Here is a 16,668-nt window from a genome sequence, read left to right on the forward strand (position 1 = left end):
TCCCGGCTCTGCCCGCCTCGGGGCTGCCCCTGGCGGCGAGAAGGGAGCGCAGCGAGCGGCTGCGGGAAGTTTCACTTTCCGTCCCTGGGCTGAGCGAAGCGGGAAATCAAAACTGAGCGGCCCCGTGGGCGCTCTGCCCTCTGACGCAGCCGCCTCGCAGTCTCGCTCGGGCAGCGCCGCCGCGGCAGCCGCAGGTGAGCGGGGCGATGTGCGACGGGACGGCCCGCAGGGTCCGCCTCCGCCCGCGGCTCCGGGGGGTCGCTGAGGGGCTGCCCAGGCTCCGACTGAGAGAGGTAGGAGCTGTGAGGGGGCTGCGGCTGCTGCTGCTCGGGGTCGGGGAGCCAGAGCGTGGTGGGACGGCTGCGTGGCCGCACGCACCCAGTCGGAGCACTGCTGGCTCCGGGCTCGTGGCGCGACAGCTTGGTCGCTTGTGTTTCTTTTCATGGATGAAAATGACTTTTGAGCTGCTGGACCCTCTAGGGTGTTGGGTATGCTGGCAAGGGAGCACAAGTGATGGGCGTTTGTAGTGGCTGGGATGGTTTCTGTTTTCTGTTTCAACCAATATTCTCCAATGGACAAAAATATATATAAAAAAGGGAGCGGGCTAGACACAAACAGAACAGCGCAAAGTGTTACTTCAGCGGTGTCCATGAGAAGCACGGAGGTGAAGGGCTCGGGTCCATCCCAGCCCCGGAGCACCTGGGGGCCACCATCTGTCCCCTCAGGGCTGAGGTCCGTGCCCTTGGCATGGAAAGAAGGGGAAAGGAGAGGCGATGCTAGGAAAAAGTGACTGATGACCGGGGACCGAGAGGCCCTCCTCAGGCCAGCGACCTGGTGCAGAGCCAGAGCGAAATGGAGGACAAAAGGGTGGGCCAGAGGGCTCGCTGATCGCGGGGTGGAGGACATGAGGCGGACATCGCTGCCGCCTTTTCGCTGCCTGGAGTTAGCGTGGTCGCTTGGCTCGGCCAAGCCACGTACAGCAGGACTGAGCCATCCCTCTTGTCTGCAAAGTGAACTGAGAAGGGTCCCTGCTCCTCCAGTGAGAGGGGAGAAATCGGGTTGCTTGCTCCCCGAGTCCCGTGCCCAGGCAACAGACCTTTTATACATTTTATGCCAGGAAAGGAAGGTCATGGCGAACCTTAGCAATACTGTATTTTTTATAGCTGTAACGAGGCAATTCTGTGCAAGGGTTGGAAAGTTCTGTTCCTGTCCCTGCTCCCAACCCAGGGTTTCTGTTAGCAGTGCCAGGGTGCCTGGGGGAGAGCGTCATCGAACCGCAGAGCCGAATCCTTCAAACCCTGCCATCTCTGTAGAGCCCTGCACCTTCTTGCCCTACCATCTTTCTACCTATTTCTCAAATCACCCAAAGCTTTGTAGCCCCGCCTGCTTGTTCATCCTGCCCTTAATTGTACCCAGAACTGTGTTTCACAAGTTCTGCTCATCCCCAGCACACCCATAGCTGCTGTTCAGCTCCTCTGCTGACCATTTCCCCTCCTTTCTGTCTCCTCCTGTGTCCTCCCTGGCTGTGGGCATTGCTCACCCTCCTGCTGATACTACACCGGCTAAACCCACCAGCTTTTGCTGCTCAAGCAGAGGTGTGCTGGGCTTTCAGAAACCTGAATGCCTGGTTAAATTGCTTCCCAGGGAAAAGGCAGCCTGAGCTCAGAGTGTTTTGTAGAAGAAGAAATTGAAATCCAATTTTACTTTTCCCACATAGCTGTCCTAATTGCTGTTTTTCAATACAAAGAGCAATGTTCTTGAATCTGTGTTTGAATGCCTGAGGTTTTTTCTTTTCTTTTCTTTTCTTTTCTTTTCTTTTCTTTTCTTTTCTTTTCTTTTCTTTTCTTTTCTTTTCTTTTCTTTTCTTTTCTTTTCTTTTCTTTTCTTTTCTTTTCTTTTCTTTTCTTTTCTTTTCTTTTCTTTTCTTTTCTTTTCTTTTCTTTTCTTTTCTTTTCTTTTCTTTTCTTTTCTTTTCTTTTCCCCAGATAAATCTCTTCAGCAAATTTGATGTTATTCAGCGTGTCTGGGTGTATGACACTTTGAGTTCAAAAGTAACTTTGATAAAGGATGGTTGGGAAAAATACACTGAAGCTTAAAAATGGTAATTGGGAAAAAAATAATTTCTAGTTTTCTAGTTTCCATGATAATTTTTTTGTAAAATTTGAAATATAGCATTATTAGGCAGAGTCAACCTGAAAAATAACAAGCTTTTGAAACAAACATTTCTGTTCATGAAAAGCAGAACCAGGATTTTTTGGTAATTTCCCTTTCTTGGTAGATTTTCTTCACTCTTTTTGCACCTGGAATGACCTCGGGTTCATTGTACATGCTGTTATGATTCCTGAGTATATGGTATTTTTTTCCTTTCTTTCTCTTTCTCTAGATTTTTTTTTTCCTGTGAGTGTTTCCCTAAGCATACCATTTTTTTCTGATTCAGCTTCCATGTCGAATGTGGGCTCTTAAAAATGTTTCATTTTTGTTTAGTTGCATTGGAGCATTTATCACATTGTTTTGCTTGAGTATTTTTACTTTGCTTTAGTTCAGTGATTTTTTATTTTTTTTTTTAAAGGGCCAGCAGTTGAGTCATAAGAGACTGTCAGAGAAATGGTCCATTCAGTACTCCCTTTAAAATCAAGGCATTATGGCTCTTTTAAACAGTTCCTTAAGGATTGTAATGCCTGAAGGATTGTAAAACGAAAGTGATTCTTAGATGCTTAAATGCTTTTTAAAATTAGAGTCCAAGGTACCCCTCTAGAGCTGTGACTAGGGCACTTAAAAACAATGCAGAGAAGAGCCCAACCAGAAACAAACAAACAAACAAAAAAAAAAAACACAAATGCTTATCAGATTAAAAGGTAGAGAAGGTAAAATTTGCCCCTTTGAATACTTAGGGTGCTTTAGGCTTTAAAGCATTGTTTTACTGAACAGAGAAATTTTGCATCGCCGGGTATTTGAACAATTTTAATAATTTTATTCACCAAATCTTGAACAGGTATATCTGGAGTTCCCAGGTTAGGTGGGGCTGTTTCTGTGGAATTGGAAGGCCATTTATTTAGTCATACAAGGAGTACAGGATGTGCAGTTGCCATTGAGTTCCATGTCTCTTACCGTGCTGATATACTGCACAGCTACTATATCCATACTAATTCAAACATACCAAATATCACTGCAGTAATCATACTAATTTTATTGACATTTCAGCTTTTTCGTCATGAAAATATCAAATACAAAGACAAATCTTGTGTTTCTGGGTGATCCCCATTTTTCTGTGTCCTTCTGCAGTTCTTCTGTCGTCGTGCTGTATTGTTTATGGGCCAAAGAAGTGGACGTCAAGAAAGGAGCAAAAAGCCAGAGATGTCACTAAGTGAAAACCTGACGGCAGAAGAAGAAGATAATAAAGAGGAAAACAAAGAGCTGAAGACTAAAGACCAGAGGCTACCATTAGTCTTTGGTGTGGCAGACTTAAAAAATGGTAATAAAGCTTTGCCTATTTTTCACTCATATTTTCTGTCTGTAGTGCCTTCTGTTCCATTCTTTGTCCTTAGGTTTCATCTTCTCCTATTCTTTACCTCTTCACCGAGGAATGTGCTGTCACATTCCTTGGTGAAATGATTCTCATTTTGTGCTGTCAAGTAACCATTTTGTTTTTTGAGAAGGGCTTATGTGAGGATCTCAGGGCGTTCTCCCTTTGAAGTCCTCATATTGGTTACTGCAGCTGAAAACACCTAGATGCCGTCCTCTTTCCAAGCACAGCCAGCATTGCTTCAAGATTTGCTCAACCATGGACGAGGTCCTGGTTATTCTGCTGCATCACTAGATTGGCCCCCCAAAGGCTGTCATCGGTATTTCAGGTGTACATGCTGTTCTGTCTCAGATACAGCCCCCATTACCACTAGCTGTATGCAGTTCAGTTGTTCTGAGTTTCTGTTCCATACCCTCTCTCTCTTTGGTGATGACTTTATAATTTCTGATTGTAATTTACTAATATTGCTTTGGGGCACAGAATATCCTTTTCTTTTGTATGCAGTTTGAACAACTCTAGCTGACTTTTTTCCACTTCTCCCAGGCTAGCTCCTTTCTTCTAAACTGAGGAAAAAAAAAAAAAAAAAAAGGAAGACATCTGAGTATCAGGATCCTTGCTTACTTGGATTTTTCCTGTCAGTTGCCAAACAAAAGTAAATGTTATCTACTTGAACATAGACTGAGCCCTCTCTAAGGTCTGAGCAAGACGTTGAACCTGTGCACAGAATGGGCGAATATGTACAAAAAGGAGTTTACCATCCCTTAAATGATTTTCACTTTCTTTTCTTGTACCTATCTTTGAACTCATTTCCTCTTTTTTGTGCCTACAGGAGCTGTTGGACTTTACAACATGGGGCACACCTGCTGTCTGAACTCTCTACTCCAAGTGTTCCTCATGAACATACACTTCACTGGGATACTACGAAGGTACCACCTGTTTGAATCACCTGAGATAGCTCTCCTGTTACACTGATGTCTCCGTTCCTTGTTTGTATGGGAGCTACATTTGAAGGATTGGCTCATCAGGAGCGTTAGGTGCTTTCAGCATGGTCTCTGCCTCTCTCTAGGGCCTACAAAGGCTGCAGTTCTGACTTGTTAGTCATCTTTCATTCCTGTGATGTTTGCACATCAGAATGCTGCAGTTCTGAACGGAGCCTTTATGACTTGTACCTCACTCTTCCACACTCACCAGTGTGCAGAGGAGGAAGAAGAAAAGTTACAGGCAGAGAAGACACATGTCATGAATGGGCAAAGCTAAATAATGTAGGCTGTAGGTTACCATTGTTATTTGAAGAAAGGCTCAGAAAAAAACTGTTGACTGCAATAAATTTAGAGAGGGCAAAGAGATTCCCAGTTGGCATATGGTTGAAATACAAGCATTATGATATACCTGCCCATGAAATTTTAGGGGTATGTTGAAAATGAAGGAAAGGATAGGTGGGAGACAAGAGCAGCTTTGAAAACAGCTGTAACTAATGTTGCTTCTAGAGCATGGAAGACACTTCAGGTCCTGTTCAGTTTGCCTCTTATTTGGAAATGAATGTGGTGTTTTTACCATGATATGCAGCTGAACTCCACCACAGCTGCTTTCTCACACCCCTTCTCAAAGGAAAAGGGGGAGAAAATGTGATGGAAAGGGCTCAAGGGTTAAGATAAGGACAAGGAGATCACTCAACATTGTGACGGGCAAAACAGGCTCAACATAGGGAGTTTAATATAAATTATTGTCTATCTCTAGCTGACTGGAACAGTGACAAACTAAAAGCAATCTAAAAACACCTTTTCCCCCATCTACCCTCTTCTATGTCCTCCCCCCAAGCTGTGCAGAGGGACAGGGAATGGGGGCTTTCTCTTTTTCCTTCTTTTGCTAAAAACGTGCCCATTCTGATTCTTCTGGAGTTGCTGTCTGTGCCATACACCTCTGCTCCTTCAGGTGTGGTGTCTAATACTTCTCTATTGTGCTGCTTGATTACCATTCATGTTATGTCTTCTCTTTATAGGATCACGGTGCCCCCAAATGCCTCACTGAAGAGGAGGAATGTCCCATACCAAATGCTTTTGCTGTTGGAGAAGATGCAGTCTGGCAAGCAGAAAGCTGTTTTTCCCACAGATCTTGCTCGCTGTCTTTCAGTACACAGAATGGATTGTAAGCAGCCCCTTTCCCGTGTCCATCTCTTTCCGCAAACTGGGGATATTAGTTTTCAAGCACTAGCAAGCAGTGCAGACTTTGTCATCTCATTCAGGGATTCAGAAACATGAGGAGTAGGTAGCTGAAGATGTAGTGCTCTTTATAGCTGCCTCCTAGTTGTTAGTGAGGTGCTGTGTCTTAATTCTGAAGAACGGGAAAAAAAGCCCTGCCAGATATCCTTGCTGATGTCCAAAGGATGAGAAGACTCATCTATTTATGCTAGCAAGAATGAAAGGGCTGTGCAGAGCATAGGCTGGACAGCTTACTGCTTGATTTGTCTTACTGTACTGGTATGGTAACTGAAACAGATAATATTTCTTATTAGAATGAAGAGTTTATGTGGAAAAGATACTGAGCTCACCCAATTTCCCAAGGATCCCTTTCCTGTTTTTTGTTATAAACGCTAAGAGAAGAATTTGCTGGCTTAACCTCCCACCTGGACATGGGCCTGAAGGAGAGAGATTGTTGAATGCACAGGTGTCCAGTGAGGATGTGATACCGAGGGTCCGTTTATGTGTACAAATAAAGATGGTAGTTTTCATACAAATGCCCTGATCTTTCTCTTATAAAAAACAAAACAGAGCAACACTGAAAGGGACAAGACAGTAGCCAGCCCAGATCTATGTGAAGCGGGAACATGAGATAACTTACTTCTGTTTATATAATTCCTTCTGAGACTGAATGGCTCTGCATTCTGCCTTCTCTCTTTCAGTTAAAGAGAGATGCCCAAACAGAACTTGTAAAGCTTGACACTTCATCCTTAAAATTCAGGTGTGGTTCATAAAGTTATATATCCTGGCAAGTAGTACTTTGCCTGGATCATAGATGTGCTAGTAGACATGAGGAAAGGTTTATTTTCTGAGATTTCTTTGTTCAGGGGTGCCTGTAATCTTAACACAAACCAGCTGAAGTCAATACCTTTGGCAAATCTTGCAGACTCTTAGGGAAGTTGAAAGCACTTCCCTCTCAGGGTGTTGAATTATTCCACAAAATTTGTTTTACCTGTTATCAAGCATACAGGTAGTCCACAAATATAAAGGTTTTGCTTTACAATAGGGCACTCAAGCACTCCCGTATTTTCCCCCTGCCTGCTCAGGTCACATGAAGCCACCACAGCTTGTCTCCAGTCTAAGCTCCCTCCCTGATGGAGGGTGGCAATGGAACAGGACACTGGATTAATGGGGTTAAGGAGAATGAGACAACCTTTGCCACGTGTGGGAAGTATGTGCTCGCTGCTGTCAATAATACTGATCAAGGTTGTGTTTTCTGTTTGTCCAGTGTTTATGCAACATGATGCTGCCCAACTCTATCTGACTCTCTGGAACTTGGTAAAGATGCAGATAAAAGACCAAGACCTGGTAAGGACAGTCTCTGAAATGAACAGCAGGCTCTTTAGCCTTTGTCATATGCGGTTTCTTCTGCTTCTCTAAGAAGAATCCCATCCATTGTCAATTATCCTATGAAATTTTTGGAATTATCTCCCATCTGGATCTTCCCTCTCATCTTTCAAATGGACAATCTTGATTTCATAGGCTTCATCAGTTCGAACCACAGTTAACTTTTGTTCATCCTATCTTTAGAGCATGTCAGGGTCTTCTTTCTAATGGGAGAGTTTATTAATAAACAAAACGATTGATCTTTGTGCAACCCCAAATTTATTCAACATGCATTTCTTTACTTCCCAAATTTCCGTAAGCATTAGTTGGCATGTCTTGACACAGTTCCTTCACTCTTAGAAGCCGCCTATGTGCATTTCATTAGCATTAGTCACTGTTGGTACGTTCTGTATATGACAGTTCCTCCCAGGGGAGCTGTGTAAAATAAGAGAACAGGGACTCTTCCTCAAGCCAGTGTTGCAGTTGCCTTCATGCAGAAGATGGGCTCCTGTTGCAATTCCAAATAAAATGACATTAAAGCAGACATAGAGCTGTCCATTCTTGTTATAGGATGTGTCTCTTCCCTCTGCTAGGGGATGAGGGGAAGGAGTTGTTCTCCTTTAAGTGGTGGGAAGAGCCCTGTCCACATAAGTCTATGTCAGATCTGGGTTCAAGCCTGAAAGCAGTGACACTGAGTGAATTGACATGCCCACACAGCCCTTCCCACATGCATGGGGAAATACTTCCATTGTGTTGTTCACAAACCGTGTTTTGGCTATTTTTACTCTCTCCAGGTTACAAAGCTGAGTGATTTGTACACTATCTGTGTACAGGAGCACCTGGCCTGTCAGATCTGCTCTTCTGAAACGAAGAGGAATAGCAACATGTTAACCCTTCCACTCCCAGTGTTGGATTCCAATTCCCACAAGCTGAAGACGCTGGTAAGATCAGTGGCAGCACTGTTTCCTTAGATTCCTCCTCTGTTCGCTGTGGGAGTCTTCTCCCTGCAGGACTGGTGTTTCATGGGACTCAGCTAGAATCTTAACAGATTGTCTGGGGTTTTGAGGTGACTTTTTCCCATTCTCATTTCTTGTTTGTTTTGAGGGGCTCTAAACTTCTCCAAAAAATCTGTTCGATTTTGGGGTTGGAAAATAAAGTCCTTGAAAGTTCTTTTTGAGAAGACTGTTGACTAAATATAAGACTCAGACTTACGCAGTGATGCACACCTGTGAGAGCTTAGCTACCACAGTGAAGTGCCCTACAGAACTTGTAATCCTTGGCCAGGCATCCTGCATTTGCCCAGTGCAGTGTCCTTTTACTGGTAAATCGGTACTGCTGTTTGATATCCAGACAGAGCAGTGTTGGTGGCTATATGGGTGCTGCAACAAATAGGAGTGGATGTTTTTAGCTTCACTGGACAACTGAACCTTATTCTGACTACTTTGTACTGTTCCAAGGTAAGGAAACCTCCTTCAGAACCCCAGAGGCAAAAATAATAAATGAAATAGGTGTAAAATACACTCATGCAGCGGTGTCTTTTTTGTGTATTCTAATTTTTTGCTGCTGATGAAACACCACATGATGTAACACCCAGAGCTAGGGAAGAGGGGATACACAGGGAGCTGATTGTTTATGGTGCATTTGCCACAATGTACCACTATCAAATTTAAAGAAATGAACATGGTGGGGATGATCCAGTACTAGGCTGCACGGTGCGGGTATGGTCTTGCATTGGACTCCAAGATAGGGTAAGGACTGAGTCTGGGATCTAGTCTCACTTTTACCCAATGCGAGGGTAAGAACAGGGGACCTCAGGTCTGCAGTATGAAAAGGGAGGTAGGGTGTAATGTGCTTCCTGAGTGAAAGATGCACAACTGTTTCTTACACATGCTCATTCTAAGTTGGAGCTAGATCAGTGTATTTCTGTTGGTGTTACTTTGTTGATGTTTTGTGGATATTTTTGTTGATACAAAGAAGATATTTTTTCCCATGTTGGCATAATGGGACAAGTGTCTATTTTAGGACTGCCCTGGCCTGTATGGGCCATCTGGTCACGCTGCAATAGAAGTGATTTGGCACAGAGTGTATGTGTATGCGTGTGTACATATGTGAATGCCTCGCCAGTGTAGTCTGACTGTGGCTGTCTGTATAGCCACCTATAATATGAGGGTCCCTATATAAAGGGAAGCTTTGCAGTCATGTTTGCTGACTTCAGATGGTGGAAGATAAAGAACTGTGGCTCAGTGAAGATCGTTTTCAAAAGTCACTAGTGACCTTGAATCTCTTGGTTTTGGGTATCCCAACTAACAGGCTCTTTGGTTTTGGAGGTTCAGTGCTAAATGAGACTTCCAGTCCTAATGTGACTTAAGCAGGGCCCTTTGGAAATTACGGCATCTGATGTCACAAGTCACTTATAAACAGATGGGTCAGGATGTCCACCAGTCTAGTTTTCTGTGTTTGGTCAGCCTTCCCTGCTCTGCCTTAGCCAGTCTTCGTACCCAGTAAGTCTTCTTCCTGCAAACTTCCTTCCTGAATTCCGTCTTTGTATTTAGAAGAATGAAGGTGATTTTACTTCTGTCACTCTCCTGTGTGCAGGAAAACCAAATAAACTGTGCTGTTAGAGCTCAAGTTAAACAAAAAAAGGAAAACTGAAGTACCTGTATGGGCTGACATGACCAAATCCTCCTTCTATTTTGTTTGGTTAAAAAATTGACTGTGTTAATGCTACTGTGACTAGCATGCTTAACAGTGCCACTTGCTGCTTAGTGTACAGGTCACTGAACATGTCACTTTTTCTAACTGCCTGTGTAGTTGTTCAAGAAGGAGTCTAACTTACAGTATACAAATCAGAAGAAAGCAAGGCAGGCAAAATCTCCTTTTTAACATGAAAAATTAGCAGAAAAATCCAACTAGCAGTACTTGATTTCACTCTAATTCATGATAAAGGAGAGAAAAGTATTTTGGATTCTTTTGCCCTTTGAATAAAATAAGCCTTCTGTAGCTTTGCTGTTTGCATGTACCTGGTGAAACAAAGTAGAAATAGAAATCTGGCTTGAAGGAATTCAACTGAAAGAAATCTCCTCTGTCTTCTCAGGAGGACTGCCTGCAATGCTTTTTCCGTCCAGAGGAGTTGACTGGTCACAACATGTGTTTCTGTGAATACTGTGAAAAGAAAACACCTTTTCTGCAGGTAATCAAAGAAGTATTTCCCCGTATGTTTCTTATACCCAGAACTCCCTGTAGGACTAGGAAAGGTGGAGGAAGGTCCGAACCATATAAATTTAAGAGGAGATGAGCAACATAAAGATTTGCCTGCATGGCAGCAGTAGCTAGGTATAAGCCACATGCATCTTTCTGATTAGGCAGATCTGTGCTGTGAATGTAGCTCTAGTGACAAAAGAATGCTTTCCTGGGTTTTAATGTAAGTCACCTCAGGTTAGACAAGAATCTGCTACTGGTGCTCTGCATACCCTTAAGAGTAGGATACCATAGGGGGATTTCTCTTCTCCCCTGCTCTCCACTGGGATTTACACTTACAGTATTGGTCTCTGCCAGCAGATGAATTAGGTGTTTCATGAAGAGACTAGCACGTTGAAGAGAGAAACGTGTAGGGGAGAGTACTTCAGCTCAAGGCTTGGAGGGGACTTTCCACAATATTTTCAGGAGTGGGTTGTCCTCCTAGACCAAGGTACATACATATGTCCTGGTGGCAGCAACAGTAGTGTCAACAAAGGCAGTGCTGGGAGGAGTGAGCTCCAGGCAGAGCTGTGGAGCTTGGCACCCTCCACAGAGCTCTGCTGGCCACGTCACAAGGAAGTTGGCTTGCTTCTCCTCACCAGGCACTGTGGTTGCCTATTGACCCACCTGCCCAAGATCTTATCTATTTATTGATGGTGTTGTGGTGCTCAGGGTCAAGGAGGTGATGAACACATCAGGTATCTTGCCACTGAAGAGTACAGCGAACCCAGCAGATAGCAAAACAACTCAATGTAATCTTCACAGACAAGATGTTCAAGAGAGAAAATCCTTCTGAACATGATTAGTTTTTGTGGTGTAGAAACAGCCTGCTGGTTGTTGCAGCTATGTAGCATGCTGCACCATCTGTATTGTATGCTGTGGCTGCTTTGGTTGCCTAAACAGTCTTTAGCACCATCATCTTCCAGTCCACGGGTCAGTGGTCCGAGGGAACAGGTATGGGAGTGCTACCAACCTAAAGTTGGGAAAGCAGATGAGAAATGAAGCAACCCATGAGACACCCGAGGCTCAGTGTTGATCACGTTGAAGTTGAGAAACTTGGTCAGCACGGCTTTACTACATGTATGTGTCTCCTCTGCATAGATGGGCTGCTAAGGTTTGGCACCTGCTGTCCTGTGCAGTTGGTTTTCATTCACTGTAGCACCAACTGCTCCCCGTGCTACATTCGCTTGGTGGTAATGGCTGTTTCCATCCCAGCTCCCCTGGGTTTGTCCTTGGTTTTAAATCGCATTATTTATTGCTTTACAGAGCATGAAGCTAGTCCATCTGCCACAGACCCTGACCATACACCTAAAGCGCTTCTGCTTTGAAAGATCAGCCAGTGTCCACAAACTTAGTCACTGTCTGCCATTCCCAGAAGAACTTGATTTCAATGCAGTCTTGACAGAACAGCAGAGCCAAGCACATGACAATGAAAAGGTGAGATACTCCCAATGCATTCTCTGAAAGAGGTAGATTTTCTTCTCCCCTTTGCTCAAGTTTGATAAAAACTTAGAGATCACACCAGTGCTCACCTCAGTTCAAAGCATCTGTCTTAGAAATGTACATCTCAGTCTTTACCTGTGTCTGGAGTTGTCTCACATCCCATGGTTCTGGCTATTTCAGGCTCAAGTTTCTGTGCTTAGATTAAATCACCAAAGGTACCATAACTGGAGCTTTCTGCCATTAGGACAGAAAACAGGCTTTATAGAAATAAAACCTTTTATTTTTCTGAGAATGGTTAGCATAACTTTTTTTCTTCTGTGTCTAAATATACTACCGAAAAGACTTAAAACACAGATGATTTGGATGGCCAAATCCAGCTGTTGCCTTAGAGGCAACTTGGGGTTCAGCTTCCGCGGCAAGACAGCTTCAGTGAGCCCCAGACATACCATCTGCAGAGGCTGTCAGCCCAAGACAGGGGAATTTCATTCCTGGCAGTTTCCTGTACAGTATTGTTTGCCACAGAGTAGAAGTTAGCTTTGCCAAGCAGCTGAGTGATCTGCCATAATGTGGGTCTCTTCACTTTACTAAGAAGTAACAAGGGAAAGTGTGGCAGCAGCAAAACCTTGCCGGTGCAGTGCTGTCTGCAGCATAGCACCTTTGTCACCCCTTTACTGCCTCTTTGCTGTCCTACTGCCTTTTCCACGTTACTGTGACCTCCAGGGAGGCTGCCAGTCCACAGCAGGTGGCCAGAACTGTGTGGGTAATACTATAAAAGACAGGGTACTCTAGACAAATCTAACCTTTCTCATTTTTGCTTGTGCAATGCACGTTCTTGCTGTTCTGGCTGCTGCTTTTCTTCAGCAGCGATAAATGAAAACTGCTTCACTGAAAGTTACCCTGTGTCTCTGTACAGGCTGCCTGGCAGTATGAGCTTTTTGCTGTTGTCACTCATTCAGGATCAGCTAATTTTGGACATTACTGTGCCTATATTCGAAGTCTCACAGAATGCAAATGGTATTGCTTCAATGATTCTACTGTTGACCAGGTGAGGAGACAAATCCACGTTTCCTTTGTAACTTTCCAGACACTCCTCCAGATCTTATTTAGTCTGACTGACTGCTGATAAAAGGGAACCAGGAGAGAAAAATGAAGCTGCAGAACTTTGTACACCTCATTCTTCTGCTACAGCATACTCTGAGTTAAGGGCAAAACAGCTCTAGCTTCTGTTCCAAAAAAGACCTCAGGCTCTGGTTTGCATTTTGTAGAAACAGCTATTGACCGTATACCCTACATTATATACTCTAGACCTGTTTAACTTATGCTCAAGAGAGGCAGAGGAACTGATTTTCCTCATAAAGTAAGAGTAATAAACTGCTTTATTAAAATGTTTTTAGTTCCTGAAAGTATGACTTTTGTCACCCTCATGAGGACTGCTGTACTGGTGTCACTGTATGCCCATCCACTGAGTTTTTACCACCTTCATCTTCTGTGTTTTTCTTCAGGTGTCGTGGGATGATGTTAAATGTACGTATGGACATTCAGACCTCTACTGGTAAGTGAGAGCCTCTGTGTTTTCTCCCAGTGTTTCTCTGGGGTCTGGAAAATGATGTAGCAAAGAGATGGAAAACAAATTATTTGAACTGTATATTGCCTAGCATGATCTGGGAATACAGAAGTGTAGAAGGGGCACTGCTGCAATCTGGTTACTTAATACACCTGTATATGGCTGTTCCTTGAGCCTGCAGGATTAATGAGTAGTCACTAATGGGGCTGCAGGAGCAGTACTCTTACTTACGATTGTTACCAGTGCCACCCTCAATCCTGACTATAGTTACCTAAGTAAAGTTACCTGACTAAGGCACATCAGTCAGGATTTCTCCATGCTTTGTGTTTTGATGCATCATAAGACAATGAGCACGGAGAGAGAGAATTCCTCCTATAAGCTATAGCGCTGCCAGCGGGTTAGCATTGCAAACTCCCATAGGAATAAACTCCCATAGGAACACTGGGGAGAGCCACTTCTGCTGACCTAAATCTCAAAAAGGATGAATAGGAGAACACCTGGGAGGTTGCTTGCAACTAAGATTACCAAGATCTTCAAACATACTTGCTATGCTTTTTCTTTTTTTCTACAGGGGACAAACGGCCTATCTCTTGATTTACATGAAAAAGCATCCCCAATAGGCTTATCCAGATGAATCCAGATGATTCCAGAGTTTTGGGAAACTGTGCCTTGTCCATGAAGCTCAGCATCTGTGTATCAGTGTGGATGGGTAAAAATGCTCCACAGAAAAGATCTGTGCTCAGTCTATGACCTTCACATTTATATTTTTTAGTAAGAGAAATGGAGGACAAACTCAGCTGGAGAAAGGATCTAAGAACTGTTGCATCTAGAAACATTTTCTTTCATGTCATGTGATTATTTATTTACTGTATCATTGATATTTGTGTAATTCTATACATTAATTTCCTCTTAAATAATAGTAAAGTTAGTCCTTGTCTCTGCTGATTTAGCAGTTTACTGAATGCTGATACCTAGATCCCAATGCAGAGGAATCTTTAGTCCTGAAAGTCTTCATGGTGTTCCAAGAAGGCACATGTTATGGCTAGAGAGCCATGATAACCATAAGGTCATACGATCTTGAGGCTTACTCTGCCCTTTTAAGGCCTTGTTAGATGTTGGCATGATGAGGGGGAGACCCCAAAAGTCTTGAGAAACAACTGGAACGGGGACCAGGGTCCTTATCACACGTGCATCACTGATGTTGGCTCCTAAAAACCTTCAAGGAAATCTATCGCTGCAGGGATTGAGATGTTATTGAAAGTTGGTGTCAGCATAAAATGTTTTTAAATCAGGAGCTATTGCAGTAGTTCTGATTTCGGAGATGAGTTTGTATGTGTTTATTTAGATGATTATTGTTTTAGCATGCCTATCAGGCATTTTTATTCATTTTTTCCTGTATAGAGGTGTATCACTCAGTGATATCCAGAAATTTTGAAGGTAGTGATTTTGTGCAATACACTTGATACAATGTGATAAGAGGAGAAATGAGAAGCCCTGATATGCTTGAACATTGGGAATTTTTGTTTTTCTTCAGCTCTTTGCCAGCAAGAATTGTCTTGCTCTCTCCCTCTCTCCCTTCCTTCATGCAGTGGAAATATCCCTCAAACAGAAAATATTCTGTAGAGAGCAAGTCTGAAAAAAAAAAAAGTGAGTCATTTTAAAATCTTCTGTTGAATCCTGTCATTTTGTGTTGGGAGCACAGGCTGGACCTGTGCTCCCAACACAAAGCAACATGGCAAGACTAAACAGCTGGAAGGAAAATAAAGAAAGGAAGAGTTAGAAAGGAAGGTCAGTATCATGCAGCAATCAGAAGAGTGGTGTTCTAAAATCTCATCATAGGGTTCATCTCTGAGGAAAGTCAAAAAGTTTGGTTACAATGCTTTTAAAGCGCTCATCATGGTAAGTCTTGACCTACCACAGTGTGAAAAGGTCAGTGATTCCTGTAGTTTGATACCTAAAGTACCTTCCAGCCTAGCGGTATTCTTTGACTGCTTCTTTAGAAGGGTGCTATTTTTGTAGGACTGGGTGCATTTAAAAATTACTAATTTATTTAGCAGCTATATATAATCTTTTTTTTTTTTTTTTATGATGATGAAAGTCCCAAATCATATCCGTTTTCTGTTGGTATATGGAAGGTAAATCAACAGTTTGTATCATAGCTGTAGAATTAGATTGTTATGAGCTAGCAGGTATTTATTTCACCGTATTGGCAAGGTCCATTATTCTGTTTAACTCTCTTGTACTTGCACTCCTCATTCTACTTTAAGAAATCTATTTGTCACCAGCATGAGGAGTTTTCAGCCTGTTCTCCTTTAGGAATGATTCACACTCCTGAAGTACCTTGTGAGTGGTGAATAAGAAAATCAAGTTCTGGTCTGCTTTATCCATCACTTCGTATACATGAGGTAGCTGAAAGACTGCAATTCCAGAATCTGAGAATATGTCAAAAGACTGAAAGAACACTTCTGATTTGATATAATCTGAAATTTAAAAACAAGCTATGCTTATGAAAAAAATGCTTGAAATGTATCATACATGACTTTACAGGTATGGCACCTGGTAGGGAAGGAATTGCTGAGATATATTAAGAATCTTTTCAGTTAGTTTCTCAATAAAAACAAATCTATGCTTTTTGTTCTTTGAATAAAACATGATGGGATAAATTCCCTAGAAAATAAGCTTTCTGGATTGTTCTTGGTCTGTTTTTCCCTCAAATCATAAATTTCCCAGTAAGGGCCACTCAGCTCCCACTGCTTGTTAGCTTGTCTTATCCCCAGCAACAGCACAACCCCACTACCAAACATTTCTGTGAGTGTGGTGTTCTCTTACGTGCTGGAAGCCAGGAGCTGTCAAGTCCCAAATGTGGTGTAGACAGAAATGGGCACAAAGCTTACACCTTTAATACTGGAAGCCCCAGTGAGGTATTTCTAACAATTAGGGCTCCTTGGGGACATTTTCATATCAGCTGCTGGAACACCTGTGGGAGGACAGAGATGCTGTAAGAGACAACACATGCTATGTGATTTGTCCGCACTGGCTGGCTCTCTAAACATGCAGAGAGGCCATGGCTGGTAAAGACAGAGAGATTTAACAGTTTACCGTAACCCTGCAGTAACCCTGAGCTTTCCACCCTGTGCTCTTTGTGGTACTGGTCCCAGAGCAAAAGTGGTAAAATGAGTGCTGTACCCACGTCAGGACCGTCCAAGTTCATGACCTGAATTAACAAACACGGAGACTGATTCTCTTCGTCATGGCAGGCTATAACCGAGGGTCCCCAAAGACTGCAAGTCCCTGAGGTCTAGCCAGTTGAAGTACTTCAATCATCACAATAAAAGTGT

General features: G+C 43.1%; 1 protein-coding gene across 2 annotated transcripts; it reads left to right on the top strand.

The window, feature by feature from the left end:
• The first annotated feature begins 54 nt into the window (after positions 1–54).
• On the top strand, positions 55–16,008 carry USP18 (ubiquitin specific peptidase 18). 2 transcript variants are annotated; one of them, XM_027465705.3, is made up of 11 exons: positions 55–194; positions 3,283–3,472; positions 4,353–4,449; positions 5,523–5,668; positions 6,989–7,068; positions 7,881–8,027; positions 10,181–10,276; positions 11,590–11,760; positions 12,680–12,811; positions 13,269–13,318; positions 13,902–16,008. In XM_027465705.3, exons 2-11 carry the CDS (start codon positions 3,310–3,312, stop codon positions 13,948–13,950), a joined length of 1,131 nt encoding a protein of 376 aa, XP_027321506.2. In that variant the 5' UTR covers positions 55–194; positions 3,283–3,309; the 3' UTR covers positions 13,951–16,008. The 2 variants fall into 2 exon arrangements, with proteins under 2 accessions (XP_027321506.2, XP_005009988.3); XM_005009931.6 differs by having other exon boundaries at positions 72–293.
• The last annotated feature ends 660 nt before the right edge of the window (positions 16,009–16,668 follow it).

The sequence above is a fragment of the Anas platyrhynchos genome, chromosome 1 (assembly GCF_047663525.1).
Source record: "Anas platyrhynchos isolate ZD024472 breed Pekin duck chromosome 1, IASCAAS_PekinDuck_T2T, whole genome shotgun sequence".
In the NCBI taxonomy this organism is placed as follows: domain Eukaryota; kingdom Metazoa; phylum Chordata; class Aves; order Anseriformes; family Anatidae; genus Anas; species Anas platyrhynchos.